Genomic DNA, 17,961 nt, shown 5'->3' with positions numbered 1-17,961 from the left:
GCTTAGAGAGGTTAAGTAGCCTTTCCAATGTCACACAGCAAGAAGCAGACAGATCTGGGATAGGGACTTCAGCCTGCCTGACTGTATCATGTCCATGGAGCCACCCACTCTACCCAGAAAGTGAACTCCCTGTCACTGGGAGATTTAGGCGGAGGATGGGTTCCTGCCCTGTCGGAGAGGTGGCAAGGGGAGGCCTGCCTGGCACTTAGGGATGCCTGGAGACCTGCGGCTCCTTCAGCCTGTCACCTCAGTTTCTTGGAGTCAGTGCTGGGGTTCAGGATGCCCTGGCCCAGTCCTGATGGTCTCAGGAGTCTCTGGGAACCAGGCACAATGACTCATGCCTGTAATCTCAGCATGTTGGGAGGCCTGGCAGGCAGATCGCATGAGTCCAAGGTGTTCAAGATCAGCCTGGGCAACATGAAAAAACCCCACCTCTACAAAAACTACAAAAAATTAGCCAGGTGTGGTGGCATATGCCTGTGGTCCCAGCTACTCGGGAGGCTGAGGTGGGAGGATTGCTTGGGCCTGGGAGTTGGAGGTTGCAGTGCAGTGAGCTGAAATCGCATTTTACCCCATTCTGTAAAATGGGAGTAACTCTGACCTCATCAGATCTCTCTGAGGATGAACTGAGATGATGAACATGAGAGGACTCAAAGCTCTACCTAAACATGAGAGCTGCTTCCTGGGAGACCACATCTATAGCTGGGAGACCACTGCACTCCAGGCTGGGCAACAGAGTGATACTCCTGTCTCAAAAAAAAAAAAAAAAAAAAAAAAAAACTGAGAATAATTCAACTCATATAGTAAGAGGGTGGTGTGAGTGACAGCCGGGGATCAGCACTAGACAGGAAGGCCAGGGAGGGCTGTCTGGGCTGTTGCTGTCCTGAAGGACCTCCCTGCCAAAAGTGGTCACACTTGAGAGACAAATGGGACCAGAACATCTTTCAGGAATAGTTATCAGGAGCAAGTCTTGCCCCTCTTCAGGCCTCAGTTTCCCAACTGTATGGTAAGGTGAGTGCATTCAGTGATCTGCCAGGCAGTAGATTTTCCCCTGGACTCTGAGAATGAGGGCCAGGGAGGGCAAATGCCCCATGGGGTCTTCCTGGTGTCCCTTCCCAGCTCTCTGGCAAGGTCCCAGATGACAGCAGGCTGAAGCTGCCTGGTGCTGACTCGGATTTTCTAATGACCTTGAACAAATTGCTGCCTCTTTTGAGCCTCAGTTTCCCCCTTTGTACAAGGAGGATGTAGGTAGTTCATTCTTTCTGGAGAGCATCTAAGCACTATCTATCAGACCCCTTAAAAAGTTCATTCCCACCAGGCACAGTGTTGTATGCCTATAGTCCCAGGCACCAGGGAGGCTGAGACAGGAGGATCGCTTGAGCCCAGGAATTCAAGTTCACCCTGGGCAACATAGCAAGACCCTGTCTCAAAAAAAAAAAATTCATTCTCTTTGACCCTATAATTGTATCTGTAGGACTCTATCCTCAGGAAGTAATCAAAAATACAGAAAGATATGTATAAAAATTTCATTTTTATGTTAATTTATAATAGTGAAGAATTAGAAACTATTTCATGCCACTAGTAGGAAGCTGGCTACATATGGTACATTAATTCAGTGGAAAGCCATGTGACCGTTTTAAAAATCACATTTTCTCAGGATTTTTACTGGCATAAGTAAATGCTTGTGTTGAGAAGACAGTTGGCCAGGTGTGGTGTCTCACACCTATAATCCCAGCACTTTGAGAGGCTGAGGTAAGAGGATCACTTGAGCTCAGGAGTTTGAGATCAGCCTGGGCAACATGGCAAGACCCTGCCTCAACAAAAAATACAAAAAAAAAAAAAAAAACTAGCCAGATGTGGTGGTGGGTGCCTGTGGTTCCAGCTGAGGTAGGAGGATTGCTTGAGCCCAGGAGGTCAAAGCTTCAGTGAGCCATGTCCGCATCCCTGTGTTCCAGCCTCAGTGACAGAGACCCTGTCTCAAACAAACAAACAAAAACCAAGAGAGTTTACTGAGTACTTACCATGCATCTCACCTCACTTTATCCTCATGAGACCCCATGAAAGGCACTTTCTTATCCCCCATCCTATAGTTGAGGAAACTAAGTCTCAGAGAAGTCAAGTATTACATTCGGTCAGTTCTAAGACCCCCAATTTTCACATTTTAACATTGAAGTTGAGAGGACAGTCACAATTGATGGCATCTTAGAATCAGTGAAGCCTGTGCTCCACAAGGTCCTACAAGACAGTGAAAAGCAGAGAAGAGAGGGGATTTGAATCCAGCCTGTGGGCCTCACTTCAAAGCCCGTGCTCCTGACTGTGTTGCTTTGTGCAATGGGGTCCTGGCTTTGCTGTTGATACAAACATATAGGCACAGGGGCGGCGGAACCCACAGGAGGAAGATCCAGCACAGCCTTGGGAATGATTACTTCTGGCCAATAGGATTATGGGGCATTCTTTTCTCCTTTACGTTTCTTGGTCCCCGGGTGGCTGCCATGAGCAGGCATAGTACAGCATCAGGCAAATGCTGAGTCTCATTGCTGGGTGGGCAGGGCCTGGTCATTGAGCCCAGCCTGTGGTCTGTGTGGAGGCTCAGATCATCTTGATTCCTGGGCCAGGCAGTGGCCTGGTGGAGGTCTGACCTCTGCCCCCTCTCCTCCTGGCAGGTACCTCTACAACCGCATGGGCTACTGGAGCGACTGGCCTGTGCCCATCCTTGTGACCACAGCTGCTGCCTTTGCGTACATCGCTGGCCTCCTGGTACGTGGGGCTGTTTTGGAGGGCAGGTGGCCCTGTTCCCAGGGAAAGGGAGACTGGGCCTGTGCTAGGCTGATGGAGGGCGCCACCCTAGTATAAAGGGAAAAGCTGTGTTTGTAGGAATGTTGTATTTATAAGAATCTATCCTAAGGAAGTAATCAAAAATACAGAAAGATATGTATAAAATTTTTATTTTTATGTTAATTTACAATAGCAACTAATCAGAAGCTATTTCATGTCACTAGTAGGAAGTTGGCTACATATGGCACATGAATTCAGATTTTGCCCAGGGCCTCTAGGGCTGCTGCACCTCTGAGGCCTGGGTCCCCCAGGGGAGGAAGTCCTCTTGCTTTTGCCCCTTCCTGGAATGTTTGCCCTGGACCCAGTGAGAGCTGTCCTGGCTAAGAGGGCCCACTGCAGGCTTCCTCTTACAGGAGCCTCTGCTTTGGATTCTTGCTCCCAATATTCCACTCACTGAGATGCAGATGGATCCCCTATGCTGGACTGGGGGCTCCTTGGGGACAGGCTCAAGTCTGTTTCAGAATCCCAGGGACTGGAACTCCTAAAATGTTTGATGAATGAAGTTGCGTAGTCCAAGTACAGCAGCTCCCAGTGACCTCTTAATGGGGAATCCCACAAAGGAAGAACCTAGAGGCCTGGAATCATCTGGGAGGAGGCCAGGCTCAGGCTGGCTAGTCTGGGCTGGGCTGGGGAGGGCAGGGCATTCCCATCGCCTGGAGGGAGGTTTGCTGCCTCTGCCCAGGGTCAGACCCAGAGCACCAGTGGGGAGCAGGGTGTCTGAGAAACTGGCAAAGCCTTCCCGCTCACATGGGTCTGACAATCACCCTGTGGGCCCCTCCTCAGGTCCTGGCACTATGTCACATTGCCGTGGGGCAGCAGATGAACCTGCACTGGCTGCACAAGGTAAGGGCCGCCTCGGCCAGGGCAGGGAGAGGGCAGGGGAAGTTGGAGGTGGCAGCAACAGAGGAAGGGCCGGCCACCGTATCCCTACCCTGGATCACCGTTAGAATTGTTCTCATAGCTAATACTGAGTACTCACTATGTGCCAAGCACGTTTCTCACCTCACCCGTCTTCACTCACTTAACGCTCACAGCAACCTTGTGATGTAGGTACTGCTATCGTTCCATTTTGTGGTTGGGGAAACTGAAGTACAAAGAGGTTAAGTAACTTGCCCAAGGTTCCCAGTTTAAACATGGAAGATCCAGGTTCCTGGTCCCGTAGTCATGCGATTAACCAGCAGAGCTCCACAGCTCATACCGTGGCACCCACCCTCTGGGGGCCCTGCCTCGGGTCTCACCTGCCTCTTCCTTCTTTGGTGAGCTCTTTTGAAAACTGTGATCTGGCGATGGCATTCCCCAACTTAAAGCCTTTTCACCACTCCCAGGATGACCCAAATTTCCCTACCTGGCATGATCTGGCCCCTGCTCATCTCCCAACCCGTCATGGGACAGTCACCCTCAGCTTCTGCTACATGAGACATCCCGTGCTCTCCCAGCAAGTCTGCCTCCTTCCCCTGTTTAGCACTTTGCTCTTGTCCTCCCTTTCTCTCTCGGACCCCTTCCTCAGTACCTCCCCCACATACACAGGCTTCTCTCCTGGGACTTCCTCAGCCCCTGCAGCCCCCACTGCTACATGTCTGAAGAGCTGTGTTTTTGTGTTTTTAGTATCCGTCTGCCTCCTGACCCCGACCCATCCAGTCGAGGTGCTCCTTGCAGGCCAGAGTTAACCTCCATCTCCCTGTTCCCAGTAACCCCCTCAGGGCTGGGCCCAAAGCAGACAGGCTTCACACAATTCTGGAGCCTTAACTCTCTGCCTTACGTCCGTTGCAGGCATAGTGCCGAAGTGTTTTTCTGATGCCTGGCCTTCTTGAGGCCCTGGTGGGCACACAGCGGTACCCAGCTTAACAAGGCAGAGCCCCTCCCTCTCAGGAACATGTGGATCATCTCCCTTTCCCCAGAGCCTGGCTCCCTGTGGGCCTGCCATTTAGGAAAGGGCAGAAATGTTCAGAAACTACCATGAGCCCATGAGATGGGGCCAGAGTGACTCCAAGGGTAGGGGCTCACTTCTAGCTGGAAGACAGATGTGGAACAGGAAAGGAAGAGGGGATGGCATGAGCCTGGGTTGGGCTGTGTGGAGTGGGATGTGCCTGTGAGCATCCAGGGAGGCACTGAGGTTGGTTTGTTACACAGGCCTGGAGCTTGGGAGTCAGACCCCAGAGACTGCAGTCTTAGAGTGGTAGGAGCCGTGAGCAGCCCCTGGTCCCTCCACCTTCCTCCTGCCCCTCACTCTACTCACAGGCCTCCTCTGGGCTTCCACCGTCCCCTCGTGAGGGACTTTCTTCTCCTGGCCACAAAGCTGGCATTTGAAAGAACTGCACCAGCTGGCACCCTAGGTGCAGCTGGCACATGCTGTGGTCACCTTCTGGGGCCATGCCTGGCTCTCAGCAGGTAAGGTCAGACCTGCTTGATCCTAGTGGAGAGACCTATGGAGCCGCTGAGCCAGCTGGAGCTGGCAGATCAATGTAAGGAAGCAGATCCCACTGTCCATGCTGGTGCCAGCTGCCAGGGTGCCTTCCTCTGCCCTCTGCCCCTCTGTGAGATCGCAGCACGAGCAGGGTCCTTCCAGGTGGAGCTGACCCAGAGCTGGGCCCACCCCACCAGGAGGGAGTCCCCCAGAGCTCAGAGTGTTCCAGCAGGGCCTGGAAATTCTCTTCTGTTTCCAAGATTCTGTGATTTGATTCTAAAATTCTAAGGACAATTTATTCTTTTTTGCTTGTTTTGTTTTAATTAATTTTTGACCATGTAATACATCGACATGATTCAAAATACAGAAAGCACAAAAAAGTATGCAAAGAAAGTCTCCTCACTATCTTTCCAGACAGATTGTAAGCACATGCACATGTACATATGCATTTCTTTTTTCTTTAAACACAAACAGTCGCCTACTCCACCCTCTGTTCTGCACCTTAACAGAATTCTTGGAGCTTGTTCTTCACTGCGTTAAAGCATCCCTGTTGGTGTCTATCCCTTTCTCCTGCTCCCTGGTCTGGATATTCCCTGATTCCCTAGGCATCTAGCCAGTTCCCTGTTGATAGATCAGATCAACATCCTAGCTGCTTTCTGTCTTTTGCCAGGACGATGTGGCGGTGACCTGGGAGAGGAATTTCTGGGTGAAGAATGTGTACTTTCATTATTTTGATCTTGCCAAATGGCCTCCTTGCCAAGTGCCACCGATTCATGCTCTCTTAGCAATGGATGGTTGTTCTATAAAAATACCCTTGCCCATAAAGCATCAGCTGATTTATTGGCTTTTGTCAGCCTGATGGGTGAAAAATGGTATCTTGCTGTAGTTTTCATTTGCATTTCCCTTCGGGTGAGTTAGATTCATTCACATTTTTCACATGTTTGGTTTGAGTAACTTGTGTTTTCTTTTCTATAAAACTGTCTCTTCATATCTTTTGCCATTTTTGCCATTGCTTTTTGCTTATTCATTTGCAGGAACACTTTATAGATGTGGGAAATTAGCCATTTGGCTAACAAACTGCAAATAATTCTTCCTAGTTTGTCATTCATCCTTTGACTTTGTTCATTGTGTTTTTACCATGGCAGTATATATTTTTTTAATTGTTACGTACTTGAATCTGTCATCTCTTGATAACTCCTTGGTTTTGTGTCAGACTCAGAAAGGTCTTTCCCACTCCAAGATTATAAAAATTTCTCTATGGTGTCACTTGGTAATTATATATCTCCACGTTTTTAACATTTAATTTTTTCTCTTTTTGGAAGCTATTTTGGGGTATAGTGTGATCTTACTCTGTTCTTTTTAGATGGCTTCCCAATGTTCCCAACTCTCTCTACTGAGAATTTGTCCTTTACTCATTTGAGATGCTATTTTTATCATATACTAAATTTTCTTTATGTATTCAGATCTATTTCTGAACTTTTTGCTTATTTTCATTTATCTATCTGGTCTTATATCAGTATCACAGCACTCTAAAGACCACAGTTTTATAGTATGTTTTAATCATGAACTTTATTTTGAGAGTCTGGTTCCCCTGGGTCCTGAGGAGGGGAGGACAGAGATGCTCAGGACAGGGTAAGAGGGAGCCATTCACAGCAGGCTGGGTGCTGAGTAGATCTGGTGCCCATATGGGGACCAGATCTCCTCCCTCCTCCTCCCCAATCTGCCAAAATCTCCTGTTTCCCAGAAATCTCTCCCAGGTGAGTGTTCAAGAGAAATTGATGTACCCAGGAGGTGAGGGAGCAGGCTGAAGGATTCTTGGGAGCTTTACAGTAAACAAGAGGCCCTTTCACTGAGATGCCCCGCTTCCTGTCCCACCTACCACCCTCTATGAGGTGCTTTGGTTACAGCTCACACCTCCCCAGCCTGCCCTGAGCACACTGCACTGCTCTTGTGTCCTCGCCTGACTCCCCTGCCTCAGTGGCAACAGCCCCCAACCCAGGACCTGCACAGAGGAGGTGTCTGTCAGGGACCCAACCTGAACCCCAGAGAGGAGCACTGGGTACCACACGGCCCCAAGGCAAGTTACTAGCTGGGCTGGGGCTGGGGCTTCTGCCTCCTACCAAGCCTCCATCAGCCTCTACCTGCCATCTGCTGTGTCTACTTCATCACCTCTCCTGGTGAATTCAGACTTCTCTCCATGCACTGGCCCCAGCTTTATGGTTTCTCCTGGTGTCCAGCCTCTGTCCCTCCACCAGCGGCTTAAGGAAGGCACATTCACTGAGCGCCTCCTGTGTGTGCCAGGCACTGTGTTCACCATAACAGCAGTAACCATCATTTATCGGGTGCTGACCACATGTGTCGGGCACCTTTCACTCAGAAAATCACAATCATTTCACTCCTTACGATAACCCTTTTCCCATGATATCATGCTCACTTTTTTAAATGATACCACTGATACTTAGTAAGCATTTTCTTCTGACCAGCCATTGTACTAAGCATTTCACTTGCATTTCCTCATTGATCTTCCCCAACCACCTTGCACGTAGGTACTCACTATCCCTGTTTCACAGCTCTGGAAAGGTTCCTGGAGAGGATGTGGAAAGATCCCCAGTAGGTAGCAGAGCCAGGATTTGAATGAAGACTGTGACTCAAGTGAGGCTCTTAACCCTGGGCCAACTGTCTGCAATTTGGACTGCAAATCCCAGAGGTCAGATACCCCTAAGAGGCCAGCCGTTGCACCTCTGCAAGGCAGGATTCCACCTTCTCTCAGGTCCCAGCACCCTGGCCAGACTCATCAAGTGAATGAAAGACTCTATTGTATCCCCTGTTCCCATCATTGCCATTACAAGCCACAGTCCCACAAGGACAGAGAACTCAAGGCCACTTTCTCAGAGGAGGACGGTGGTCTGTCTCTAGGCCTTTAGGGTGGGATTCATCCTTCTCAGTCAGATTTCAGGAGCGATGGTGGTTGCGTTGTTGGGTGTCAGTGCTATTGCTGTGACTTAATGATGCAAGGTAGGGGGAGTCCCACAGACACTGAACATGCAGTGATGTTGCTGAGCGTGATGATTACCGCCAAAGCAACTGTGGAACCCAGAGATAATAACATTTTTAGTTGTATTAGGGTTTGGGGAATCAGTTTTATTGCAAGTCATTTCCATTAACAGTTAGGTATTGTGATGAGACGCTCCCAGAAACCACCCTTAACTCACTGTGTGCAGGGCCTCCTCCCACGATGGCCACAAGGGGGCAGCTGCGCGCCGGGGTCAGCCGGGAGGAGGGGCCTGAGTGCCGAGGGCGGGGTTCTCAGGGGTTCTGAGGCGCGGCTGGACCTCCCTGAGACTGCACAGCCCAGCGTGCTGTCAGAGAAAGCACACACCTCCTCACCCCCTGAGATGGGCAGAAGGTGTTCGCTTCTGGTTCTGCCCCTTCGAGGCTCCGTGACCCAGCCAGCTGTTCCGCTCCCCGAACCTCGCTTCCCGTGTGTGAGATGAGGATGCCCATACCTCCGCTGAACCAACCTGGGGACCACGCGAAGCACCCCCACAGGCCCAGGCACGCTTGTGCCTCTTCCCGCCCTGAGCCCTGAGCGCGCATGTCACAGCCCCTCCAGCTGCTCACCTGTCTCGGCCTCACTCGCGTCTTGTGGGGGAACATTCGTTTCCAGGCTGATGGGCTGTAATGAAAAGCCCCCAAAGGGAAACTTCATCCAGGCGAGATTCAGCCTTCCCCGCCAGCGACTGAAGGTCCCTGGGCAGGGAGCGGAGATGCTGGCCACCGCCCCACGCTCATAGTCTAGAAATGCCACTGTCCCTGCTCAGCGTCAGAGGGTTCTTGGCCGCTACTGCCTCTGGGAAAAGTTGCCTCGGGAGAAAGGGAGTGAGGGCCCTGCCAGCAGCGAGAATGGCTCCAGGGAGGCAGGGCAGCTGGCAGTGCTGTGGGAGGACAGGCCTTTGGAGGGAGGTGGGAGAGGAGTCTAGAGAAACCAGGGAGACAGAGGTGGCGACTTTGACCCTTCCAGAGACTGGGAGCTGCGGGAGGCTTTGGAGGAGAGCCACAACCTGGGCTTTAGAGAGACAGGCCTGGGGGTGGGGAGGGTGGTGGGTGGAGTGAGATCCACGGCCAGGGGCAAGGGGCTGGGGGCCGAGGAGCCGAAAACCTCTGCTGAGCTTCACATGGTTGAAGATTTCAGGTCTCGCCTGTCCCCAGAGATCTCTGTCCCTTGGAGGTGCCACCTCATCCTCCATGAGAGCTGTGCTTTGCTTTCTTCTGGAGGCTGCAAGGAGGGTGGCCCCCATAATGGTGGACCTGGATGCTGGGAGTCCAGGAGAGGCACACCGTGGAGATGGGGCAAGTGGAGCTGTGTTCACCACCCACCCCTGCCTGAAGTGCCACTGTGAGCCCAGCCCAGGGAGCCCACTCCAGGCTCCTGCAGTGGACCCAGGTCCTCAGCCTCCTTCCCCTAAGGCCTGGGCATGGCCTTGGCAAGTGGGTTTCCTCCTCTGCTGTGCCATGCTGAGGTGACAGGAGGCTGGGCGGGTGTAACTAACCTGCCAGGCCCAGGGAGGTATCCCTACTGAATGTCCTCCCTCCTCACAGCTCCCTCCTCCTCCTGTCCCCATCCTCCCTTTCATTTCTCGCTGTCCCTTTCTCGCTGGGTCTGCCAGCCTCCTCCTGCCTCAGTCTCTCCCTGCCGTGTCTGTCTACCGGTCTCTGGTTTCCTGGCAGCCCATGCCTGTCTCTTTCTTCCCTCCGCTCTGCCCTGCTCCATCGGCCTCTCCTGCTCCCTCTGTCTCTCCCTTTGGTGCCTCTCTCAGACACACTGGGAACCCTCCCACCCACTCTGAGTCTCTGTCTGGTGACTCTTCCCCCTCCAGATCGGGCTGGTAGTCATCCTGGCGTCCACGGTGGTGGCCATGTCGGCCGTGGCCCAGCTGTGGGAGGACGAGTGGGAGGTGCTGCTGATCTCCCTGCAGGTGAGTGGGGAGGGGGCCTGGATGGCTGCTCCCCCAGGACCCTCACAACAGCGTTTCTGTCATTTCCCTTCCTCTAGACCAAGGCCCAAAGAGGGGCAGGGAGGGGCCCAGAGTCACAGAGCAGGTCAGAACTAGGGAGGATGCCAGGGTCCTGAGGCTCCCAGTGTCCTCAGTTAGCAGGTGGAGACATGGTTGCCTGCCCATGGGTAGAAGTAGGAGGCTGGTGACACAGGGTCTGGGCAGAGCTGGGCGTCATTGGTCTCCCTTCCCTCTCCCTGCACGCAGGGCACAGCGCCATTCCTGCACGTGGGGGCCCTGGCAGCAGTCACCGTGCTCTCCTGGATTGTGGCAGGACAGTTTGCCCGCGCAGAGCGGACCTGTGAGTAGAACTGTGAAGGGCCTGCCCCTCCAATCCCTGCAGGTGCCAAGACCAGCTGGCGCTGCCATGACCTGGGCTTTCCCTGGGTGGCCTGGGGATGGGGTGGGGTCCCTGCACTCAGTGAGGGGGATCCTGGCTCAGAGTGGCCCACAGAGTCCATGGAGGGTCGCAGCTTTGGTCGGCCTCACACTGTATTCCTCCTCCATGTCTCTCTCTGCCTGCATGCACGTGTGTCTGTGTGAGTTAGAGGCGGGGTTCACCTTCCCAGCAAGAATAAAGGCTGCCTCCAAGAGTGCCTGGATCCTGACGGGTCGGGGGTAGAGGGGTACAGCATTGCACCCCAACCTGCCCAGGGCTCACCAGGCAGCACTAACAGCCCCTTACCTGCAGCCTCCCAGGTGGTCATTCTCTGTACCTTCTTCACCGTGGTGTTCGCCCTCTACCTGGCCCCTCTCACCATCTCTTCTCCCTGCATCATGGAGAAGAAGGACCTTGGCCCCAAGCCCGCCCTCATTGGCCACCGTGGGGCCCCCATGGTGAGTGCCACCTCAGGGTCCTAACAGCCCCATGGGGGTGGGGTGCGATGGGGGAGACCTTCTTGGGAAATTGATATATGTAACAGTAGCAACCATCTGTAGCTTTTTGAGGGGAGGTGCATGGGAAGGATTGGTAAAAAGGCCAGGAGTGCTGGGATGGAAGCACATCTTGAAGCGTCCTGAAGGCGTCTTCCTAAAAAGATTTCACTTTTGTCTTAAGTGCCCTGCGAAGATGCAGAAGGGTTTTAGGCCCAGGCTAGACCCAGGTGTAGGTTAGGAAGGCCCAGGAGATGGATGCTGAGTGTGGGGCCTGGGGGCTGCCACCAGGCATCAGGAGAACCCTCCAGGAGATCTGGGAGTCAGCTCAGAGCCCACCGTGACAGTGAGTACGGCTCAACCAGCTTGAGTTGGAGAGAGAGGAAGGGGTCAAAGTCAGTGCCGCATTCTGCCACTGGGGTGCCCCATGGCCCTGCAGGAGAGCTTCGGTGAGAGGGCAGGCTCCAGAGCTGTGCTGCCTGTTAGCATCCCGGCACAGGCCCTCACCAGCTGTGGGAGCCCCAACAGTTTCCATCTCTGTGCCTGGTTCCCTCGTCTTGTACCATGGGATTAGAGAGAGCACCTGCCGTGGGACTATGAGGAGCAGGAGTTAGCATGTGTGCAGTGCCCAGATATGCATGTGGCGCCCAGAAAGTAAGAGGTAGACACTGCTGTTACCTTGGGCACAGCCATCTCTCTGGACGAGGGTCTCTTCCTCCATGAAAGCCTTGAACCCTGGGCTTCTCAACAGAGGCAGTACCACTCCCACCCTGCTGCGGGGGCGGGGGTGTGGGCCCTTCCTGAGGGCTTGGCTTCCCGGTGTTTCAGGCTGTTGTGGGACCTCAGGGTAGTAAGGGGGCCTCACATAACTGCTTTAGAAGGAGGTGCTGGGTCTGCCAGGCTACCACTCACTCTGGAAGTCTGGCCCCCTGCGTGTGGTGGGTGTTATTTTCTCGATAAGACTCCAGCCCCTGAGCCAGACTCCCGTGCTGACCCCAGCCCCTCCCAGAGGCAGCCAGTGGGGATCGGGATCTGGGGTCCAGTTTGGCCACAGGCTGCCTGTGCATCTTGGAGGGGGTCACCAGTCCACTCTGTGCCTCAAAGGTATGGATGCCCCTGCTGCTGGTTATTGTGAGGATCAGTTGGAGCCCAGCCTTCCCAGCGGGGACAGGGGAACTCTTCTGAGGGGCTCAAAATGACGGCCTCTCCTGTCTCCGTAACTCAGATGACCATCTCCCGGGCCCCCGGCGGCTGGGGAACAAGTGGTGTGCGGAAGCAGGCGGGCGGGTGTGTGAGGCGGCCCCAGCGAAGATGGTTTTCTGTAGTAGAAAAAGGTCCAATATATGTAGAAGTGGAGAAAAGCGTATAATGACTCACACAATGAAGAAGGATGTAATGAATCCAATCCCATACTTATCAACATCTGGCCATTCTTGCTTCATCTGTCCGCTACTTTTTTTTCTGGGGTAGGAAAGCAAATCTTAGGCATCGCATCGTCTTACCCATAGGCACTTCAGGATATATCTGTACACATGAGGACTTTAGAAAGATACATAACCAGGCCAGGCGTGGTGGCTCAAGCCTGTAATCCCAGTACTTTGGGAGGCCGAGGCGGGCGGATCATGAGGTCAGGAGATCGAGACCATCCTGGCTAACACGGTGAAACCCCGTCTCTACTAAAAAATACAAAAAACTAGCCGGGCGAGGTGGCGGGCGCCTGTAGTCCCAGCTACTCGGGAGGCTGAGGCAGGAGAATGGCGTGAACCCGGGAGGCGGAGCTTGCAGTGAGCTGAGATCCGGCCACTGCACTCCAGCCCGGGCTACAGAGCGAGACTCCGTCTCAAAAAAAAAAAAAAAAGAAAAAAAAAAAGAAAGATACATAACCACAATGCTGTTATTACACCCAGCCAATATTAAGGATAATGATTCCTTAATATTATCTAAAATAGAATCCATGTTCGATTTCCCTTTATTGTCTCAAAAATATCTTTTTACAGTTTAGTTGTTAAAAATCAGGATCCAAATGCAGTCCACAGCATGCATCTGGTTGGTGTGTCTCCGGAGTGCCTTTTCGTCTGTAACAATCCCCTCGCCGGACTCGGTGGCTCATGCCTATAATCCCAGCACTTTGGGAGGCCGAGGCAGGCGGATCACCTGAGGTCAGGAGTTCGAGACCAGCCTGACCAACATGGAAAAACCCCATCTCTACTAAAAATACAACATTAGCTGGTGTGGTGGCGCATGCCTGTAATCCCAGCTACTCAGGAGACTGAGACAGGAGAATCACTTGAACCCAGGAAGCAGAGGTTGCAGTGAGCCGAGATTGCACCATTGCACTCCAGCCTGGGCAACAAGAGTGAAACTCTGTCTCAAAAAAAAAAAAAAAACCCCTCCCTTTTTTCCCTTAGGCTGTTCATTTGTCCTGAGAAACTCAGTCATTTGTCCTGTGGGATTTTTCACATTCTGCAACTGGCTGATCATGCCCTGGTGGTAGTTTTTGAGGGGCTGGCAAGGGTCGTCTCTGTGTGTCCCTGTGCATTGCCTTGGGGGTCTCTGACTCTGGGTCCACATGTCTGTGTGTGGTGGGCCCAAGTGTACATCTCTGTCTTGGAGACTGTGTGCCCCGGACGTGTTGTTCCTATGCAGATGCGGCCTGTCCCTCTGTGCGTATGTGTACGTGTACTTTAATATTCGATTGCACTAACTCTGAAGCTAGGACTCTTTTTTAATAGTACTTTGAGTTGCTGTTTTATAAATCCAGATCTCTTAACCATAGTGCCCTGCCCACCTGAGTAACTACCCCCCTGCCCCCATGGACAACTTCCTGACAACAGAACCCCACTTGGACGGGCCTGAGGCAGGTGCAAGCTCTGAGATGGAGACTAAGAATTCACCCCAGCAACATGTATGCTTCTGGGGCCTTCCTGGAGTCCTGAGTCTGGCCAGGGAGGGCCAGGTTTCCACATCTTTCTCCAGGAGGCCAGCACCTAACCCAGAGAGACCTTAACTGTGTCTAAAAGCTTCCAAAAAAGACTTTCCCCTTCCCAAACACTTCCTCTGCCCTGAGGGTCTTCGTAACCCCTCCCAAGCTTCTGCTTTCTGCAGCCCCAGCCCATGCAGCAGGGAGCATGGGCCCCTGTCAAGTGGTCCCTGGTGGAAGGCCCGGCCACAGGATATTTAGAGATGGGTGGGATTCCACTGAGTCTGTGCCTCTCTCTTCATGCCTTTATAGTCCTGTTGCCCCTGGGAGTGCCTCACACAGCCCACTGGTCTGGGAGACAGGTAACATGTCCTCCAAGAGTGCTGTGTGCCAGGGACAGGGGAAGAAAGAAACTCATAACAGAGACCCTGCTGTGTGCCTGGTCCTGGGCTAGGGTCTCTGACATTTGTTATCTCACCTATGAGGTTGATAGTGTTAGCCCATTTTATAGCTAAAGAAACTGATGCCCAGGCTCTGTGTCTGGGAAGTGGAATTGCACCTTTTCAGTCTGTTCCAAAGCCCTCACCACTCCCTGGCTCCCCAGTGCTAGGATGTGTCACAGAAGAGGGGAGTGGCTGGGGAACATCGTCGCCAGAGGGAGAGAAGGTAGGAACAGGATTGTCTTCAGTGGGAATGAATGAGATCAGCCATGGGAATCCTTCCCACCTCACCCCTTCACTGACAGGGGCGGGGATAGGGGATGGGGTGTCCTCCCTCCCTTCTTCCCTGGGACCATCCCTCATGGGCCTGGGCTTAGCCCAATCCTTAGTTTGGTGCTGACCCCCAGTGGCAGCAAAGGGTATGACAGAGTCCTCAGATGAGATGGAATTAGGGAGGCTTAGAGCCCCAACTCTCCTAATTAGGCATAAGGACCCTCATGAATACACATCTCTGAGGGCACATGGGGAAACTGAGATCCACAGAGAAATATACCCAAAGTCAGAACAATAGCTAAAGGCAGAGTCAAGGCTAGAACCAGAGCCGGGTTGAGGAAGCTGAACTTCAGAGAAGCTGAGTGGGTGCCCAGGGTCACATAGCTACTCTGTGGAGGAACCAGAATTAGAACCAGGCCTAGCCCAGCCTCCTAACATGGAAGACTTCCCATTGGCTGGGGAGAGTACATCAGCTGAATCTTGGCTCTCCCTTCACCACCCCTTCTTCCCCAGCTGGCTCCAGAGCACACGCTCATGTCCTTCCGGAAGGCCCTCGAGCAGAAGCTGTATGGGCTCCAGGCTGACATTACCATCAGGTAGGTGTAGCGGAGGGGATATAACTCCTCTAACCCCTCCCACACACATCAGCATCCACCTGGGTCTCTGCTGGGGGAACCTCTGGTCTTAGAGCCTCTGAGATGGGAGGAGGGGGGCTTAGATTATCCACAGCAGGGCAGGCACCCCGTTCCTGCAGACTCCAGGATGTAAAATAGAGGAAAGAACAAATGTTCTTGGTGCAAGCAGGAGCCCTGCCACAGAGCCACTTGAAGGGAAAAATAGATCTATATGGCTGTGTATGATAGAGCTCCAGCACTCTCATGAGGGAAACAAAGCGAGTTGCAGAGTGATACAGTCACTGTGACTCCAGTTACGTTTTAAAAGACCACAAAAAAGTGACATATACACTTTCTCCCTGTACATATATAAGTAGATACTAGTATAAATGGCAGGAAGAATCCATACTAATCTCATAACAGGTTATCTGAGAAGAGAATACGGGCAGGACTGTCATATATAGTTGTACAGGTTGTGTACTGAACAAGGGGATCACATATATGAGGACATTGTTCCCAGTATAGACATAGAATTGTGTATTTATCACAACTTTCTAGCAGATGGTGGTAAAATGCCTTGAGGAACAGAGGGCATGGGTGCCTTTTACTTTTTCACACTAAGGCACCATATGAGCTATTGGCAACCCTGGTAGAGTAGACAAGGATTGGGGTCGGATGGAATTTGCCAAAGAGGTCTACATTTGCACTGTTCCCATCATAGCATCGCAGGGATTTGGTTCCAAACCAGGTTCCACCACTTACAGGCTGTGGACCCTGAGCTAGACACTTCCCTCTCTTAGCCTCAGTTTCTCCATTATCAAACGAGGCAGCACCTACCTTCCAAGGCTGCTAAGAGAGTAGGTCCAGCTTTTTTCCCAGCCCTCCCTCCTTGGCAGTCCCCACCCCCATCTGACCCTCACAGAGAGCCAGAAGGCATTGGCCCTTCAGGGTCATCCACCAGCCCACTGTCTTCCCTGTGCAGATGGGAAGACTGAGGCCCAGAGAGCGGCAGCCCAGCCGGGATCCTGTGCTGGGTGGGGAGGACTGTGTGGGGTGACCATCATTGGTGGGCAGGTGAGGGATCTGGGGAGTCAGTGACTCGACGGCCCCACCCTCCCTGCAGCCTGGACGGCGTGCCCTTCCTCATGCACGACGCCACCCTGCGGCGCACCACCAACGTGGAGGAGGAGTTCCCAGAGCTGGCCCGCAGGCCTGCCTCCATGCTCAACTGGACCACCCTGCAGAGACTCAATGCTGGCCAGTGGTTCCTGAAGGTCTGGCTGCACCTGATCCCAATCTTAGGCATGGAAAACACCAGCAGGGACTGCAAGGAGTGAGATGCAAGGGTGGCCATCAGCTCCGAGACCCCCACTCACCGGGCTTTCCCGACCTCCACCCAAGCTGCTTAGTGGCCTCCTGGGCTCTTGCCACTGCTGCCAGATCTCGTGGTTGTCACTGCTTGTTCTGGGTCCGTTTCCCTCACTATAAAAGGTTGACAGGGACGAGAGCAGTAAATAGAATTGTTAACTCTGTAAAACTCTAGAGAGGGGTTGGTTTTCTGGTCTGAAATGCTCTAGAAGGAGAAATGCCGTGGGGAGCGATTCCAAGCAAGCTGTCCTCCGTCCTCTTGCTAAGCAAGGTGTGGGAAAGAAAGGTGAAGGCTGGGGCCTCCTACAGCCTCCACATGGCCACAGCCATCAATCTGCCGACCCCAGCAGACTCCGGCAGCCCAGGGGTCTCCACGCTCGGTTGCCAGAAGGGTATATGGGGGCCCCCAAAGGGCTGATGATGCAGCCATGTGTGTGTCCCTATCCCTGCCAGACCGACCCCTTCTGGACAGCCAGCTCCCTGTCACCCTCCGATCACAGAGAGGCCCAGAACCAGTCCATCTGCAGCCTGGCAGAGCTCCTGGAGCTGGCCAAGGGCAATGCCACACTGCTGCTCAACCTGCGTGACCCGCCCCGGGAGCACCCCTACCGCAACAGTTTCCTCAACGTGACTCTGGAGGCCGTGCTGCACTCTGGCTTCCCCCAGCACCAGGTGAGGCCCTGCAGCACAGCTCTGCTCCCCGGAGCTCTGGCCTGGCTAGAGCCCTGCTGCTGCATAGCCTCTCCCTGTTGCACTCCGGACTTCAGCTTTCCCATTTGTAAAATGGGGATCACACACCCCTTACTTCCCTGGCAGGGTCATCATGGGACAAGAGGAGAACAAGAAAACACTTTAAAATGTGTAAAGGTCCAGACTGTCAAGTTATTTCAGTGAAGTGTTGCCCTGTTGTGTGGTGTAATAATTTGGGACTAGAGAAATCTGACATCAGTTTAGGACGGCACACTAAGTGCTAGTGGCCATGTGCAGAGTAGTGGCTGTTTGGGTTTTCCCTCCCGTACTAGCAGCGGGCCAGAAGGGAAGCTTCCTGAGTTGCTCCCAGTGCGCTTTGCAACCTTGGCTGGGACTGAGTCCTGCCCTGCTAATGACTGCATCTGAGCTTTCACTGCCTGCCAGGTCCCGTCTCTTAACCCCACGGGTGCTCTAGGAGGGGTACGTACTC

General features: G+C 53.1%; 1 protein-coding gene across 8 annotated transcripts in view; it reads left to right on the top strand.

Annotated features, from left to right (window-relative positions):
• The window catches only part of GDPD5 (glycerophosphodiester phosphodiesterase domain containing 5), a 90,512-nt gene that overhangs the window by 65,351 nt on the left and 7,200 nt on the right, over positions 1-17,961 (top strand). For 4 of the 8 annotated variants that reach the window (XM_033206128.1, XM_033206130.1, XM_033206131.1 and 1 more), the window contains exons 5-13: positions 2,664-2,757; positions 3,619-3,678; positions 10,117-10,215; positions 10,501-10,594; positions 10,985-11,130; positions 15,313-15,395; positions 16,537-16,687; positions 17,235-17,453; positions 17,598-17,648. In XM_033206128.1, coding sequence (XP_033062019.1) covers positions 2,664-2,757; positions 3,619-3,678; positions 10,117-10,215; positions 10,501-10,594; positions 10,985-11,130; positions 15,313-15,395; positions 16,537-16,687; positions 17,235-17,453; positions 17,598-17,648 — 997 coding nt within the window. The remainder of the gene's footprint in view (positions 1-2,663; positions 2,758-3,618; positions 3,679-10,116; positions 10,216-10,500; positions 10,595-10,984; positions 11,131-15,312; positions 15,396-16,536; positions 16,688-17,234; positions 17,454-17,597; positions 17,649-17,961) is intronic. The other 4 variants (XM_033206135.1, XM_033206132.1, XM_033206134.1 and 1 more) reach the window with 1 other exon arrangement.

This window comes from Trachypithecus francoisi, unplaced genomic scaffold (assembly GCF_009764315.1).
Source record: "Trachypithecus francoisi isolate TF-2019V2 unplaced genomic scaffold, Tfra_2.0 Lachesis_group8, whole genome shotgun sequence".
NCBI classification, from domain to species: Eukaryota; Metazoa; Chordata; class Mammalia; order Primates; family Cercopithecidae; genus Trachypithecus; species Trachypithecus francoisi.
This window is presented reverse-complemented; position numbering and strand designations above follow the sequence as displayed.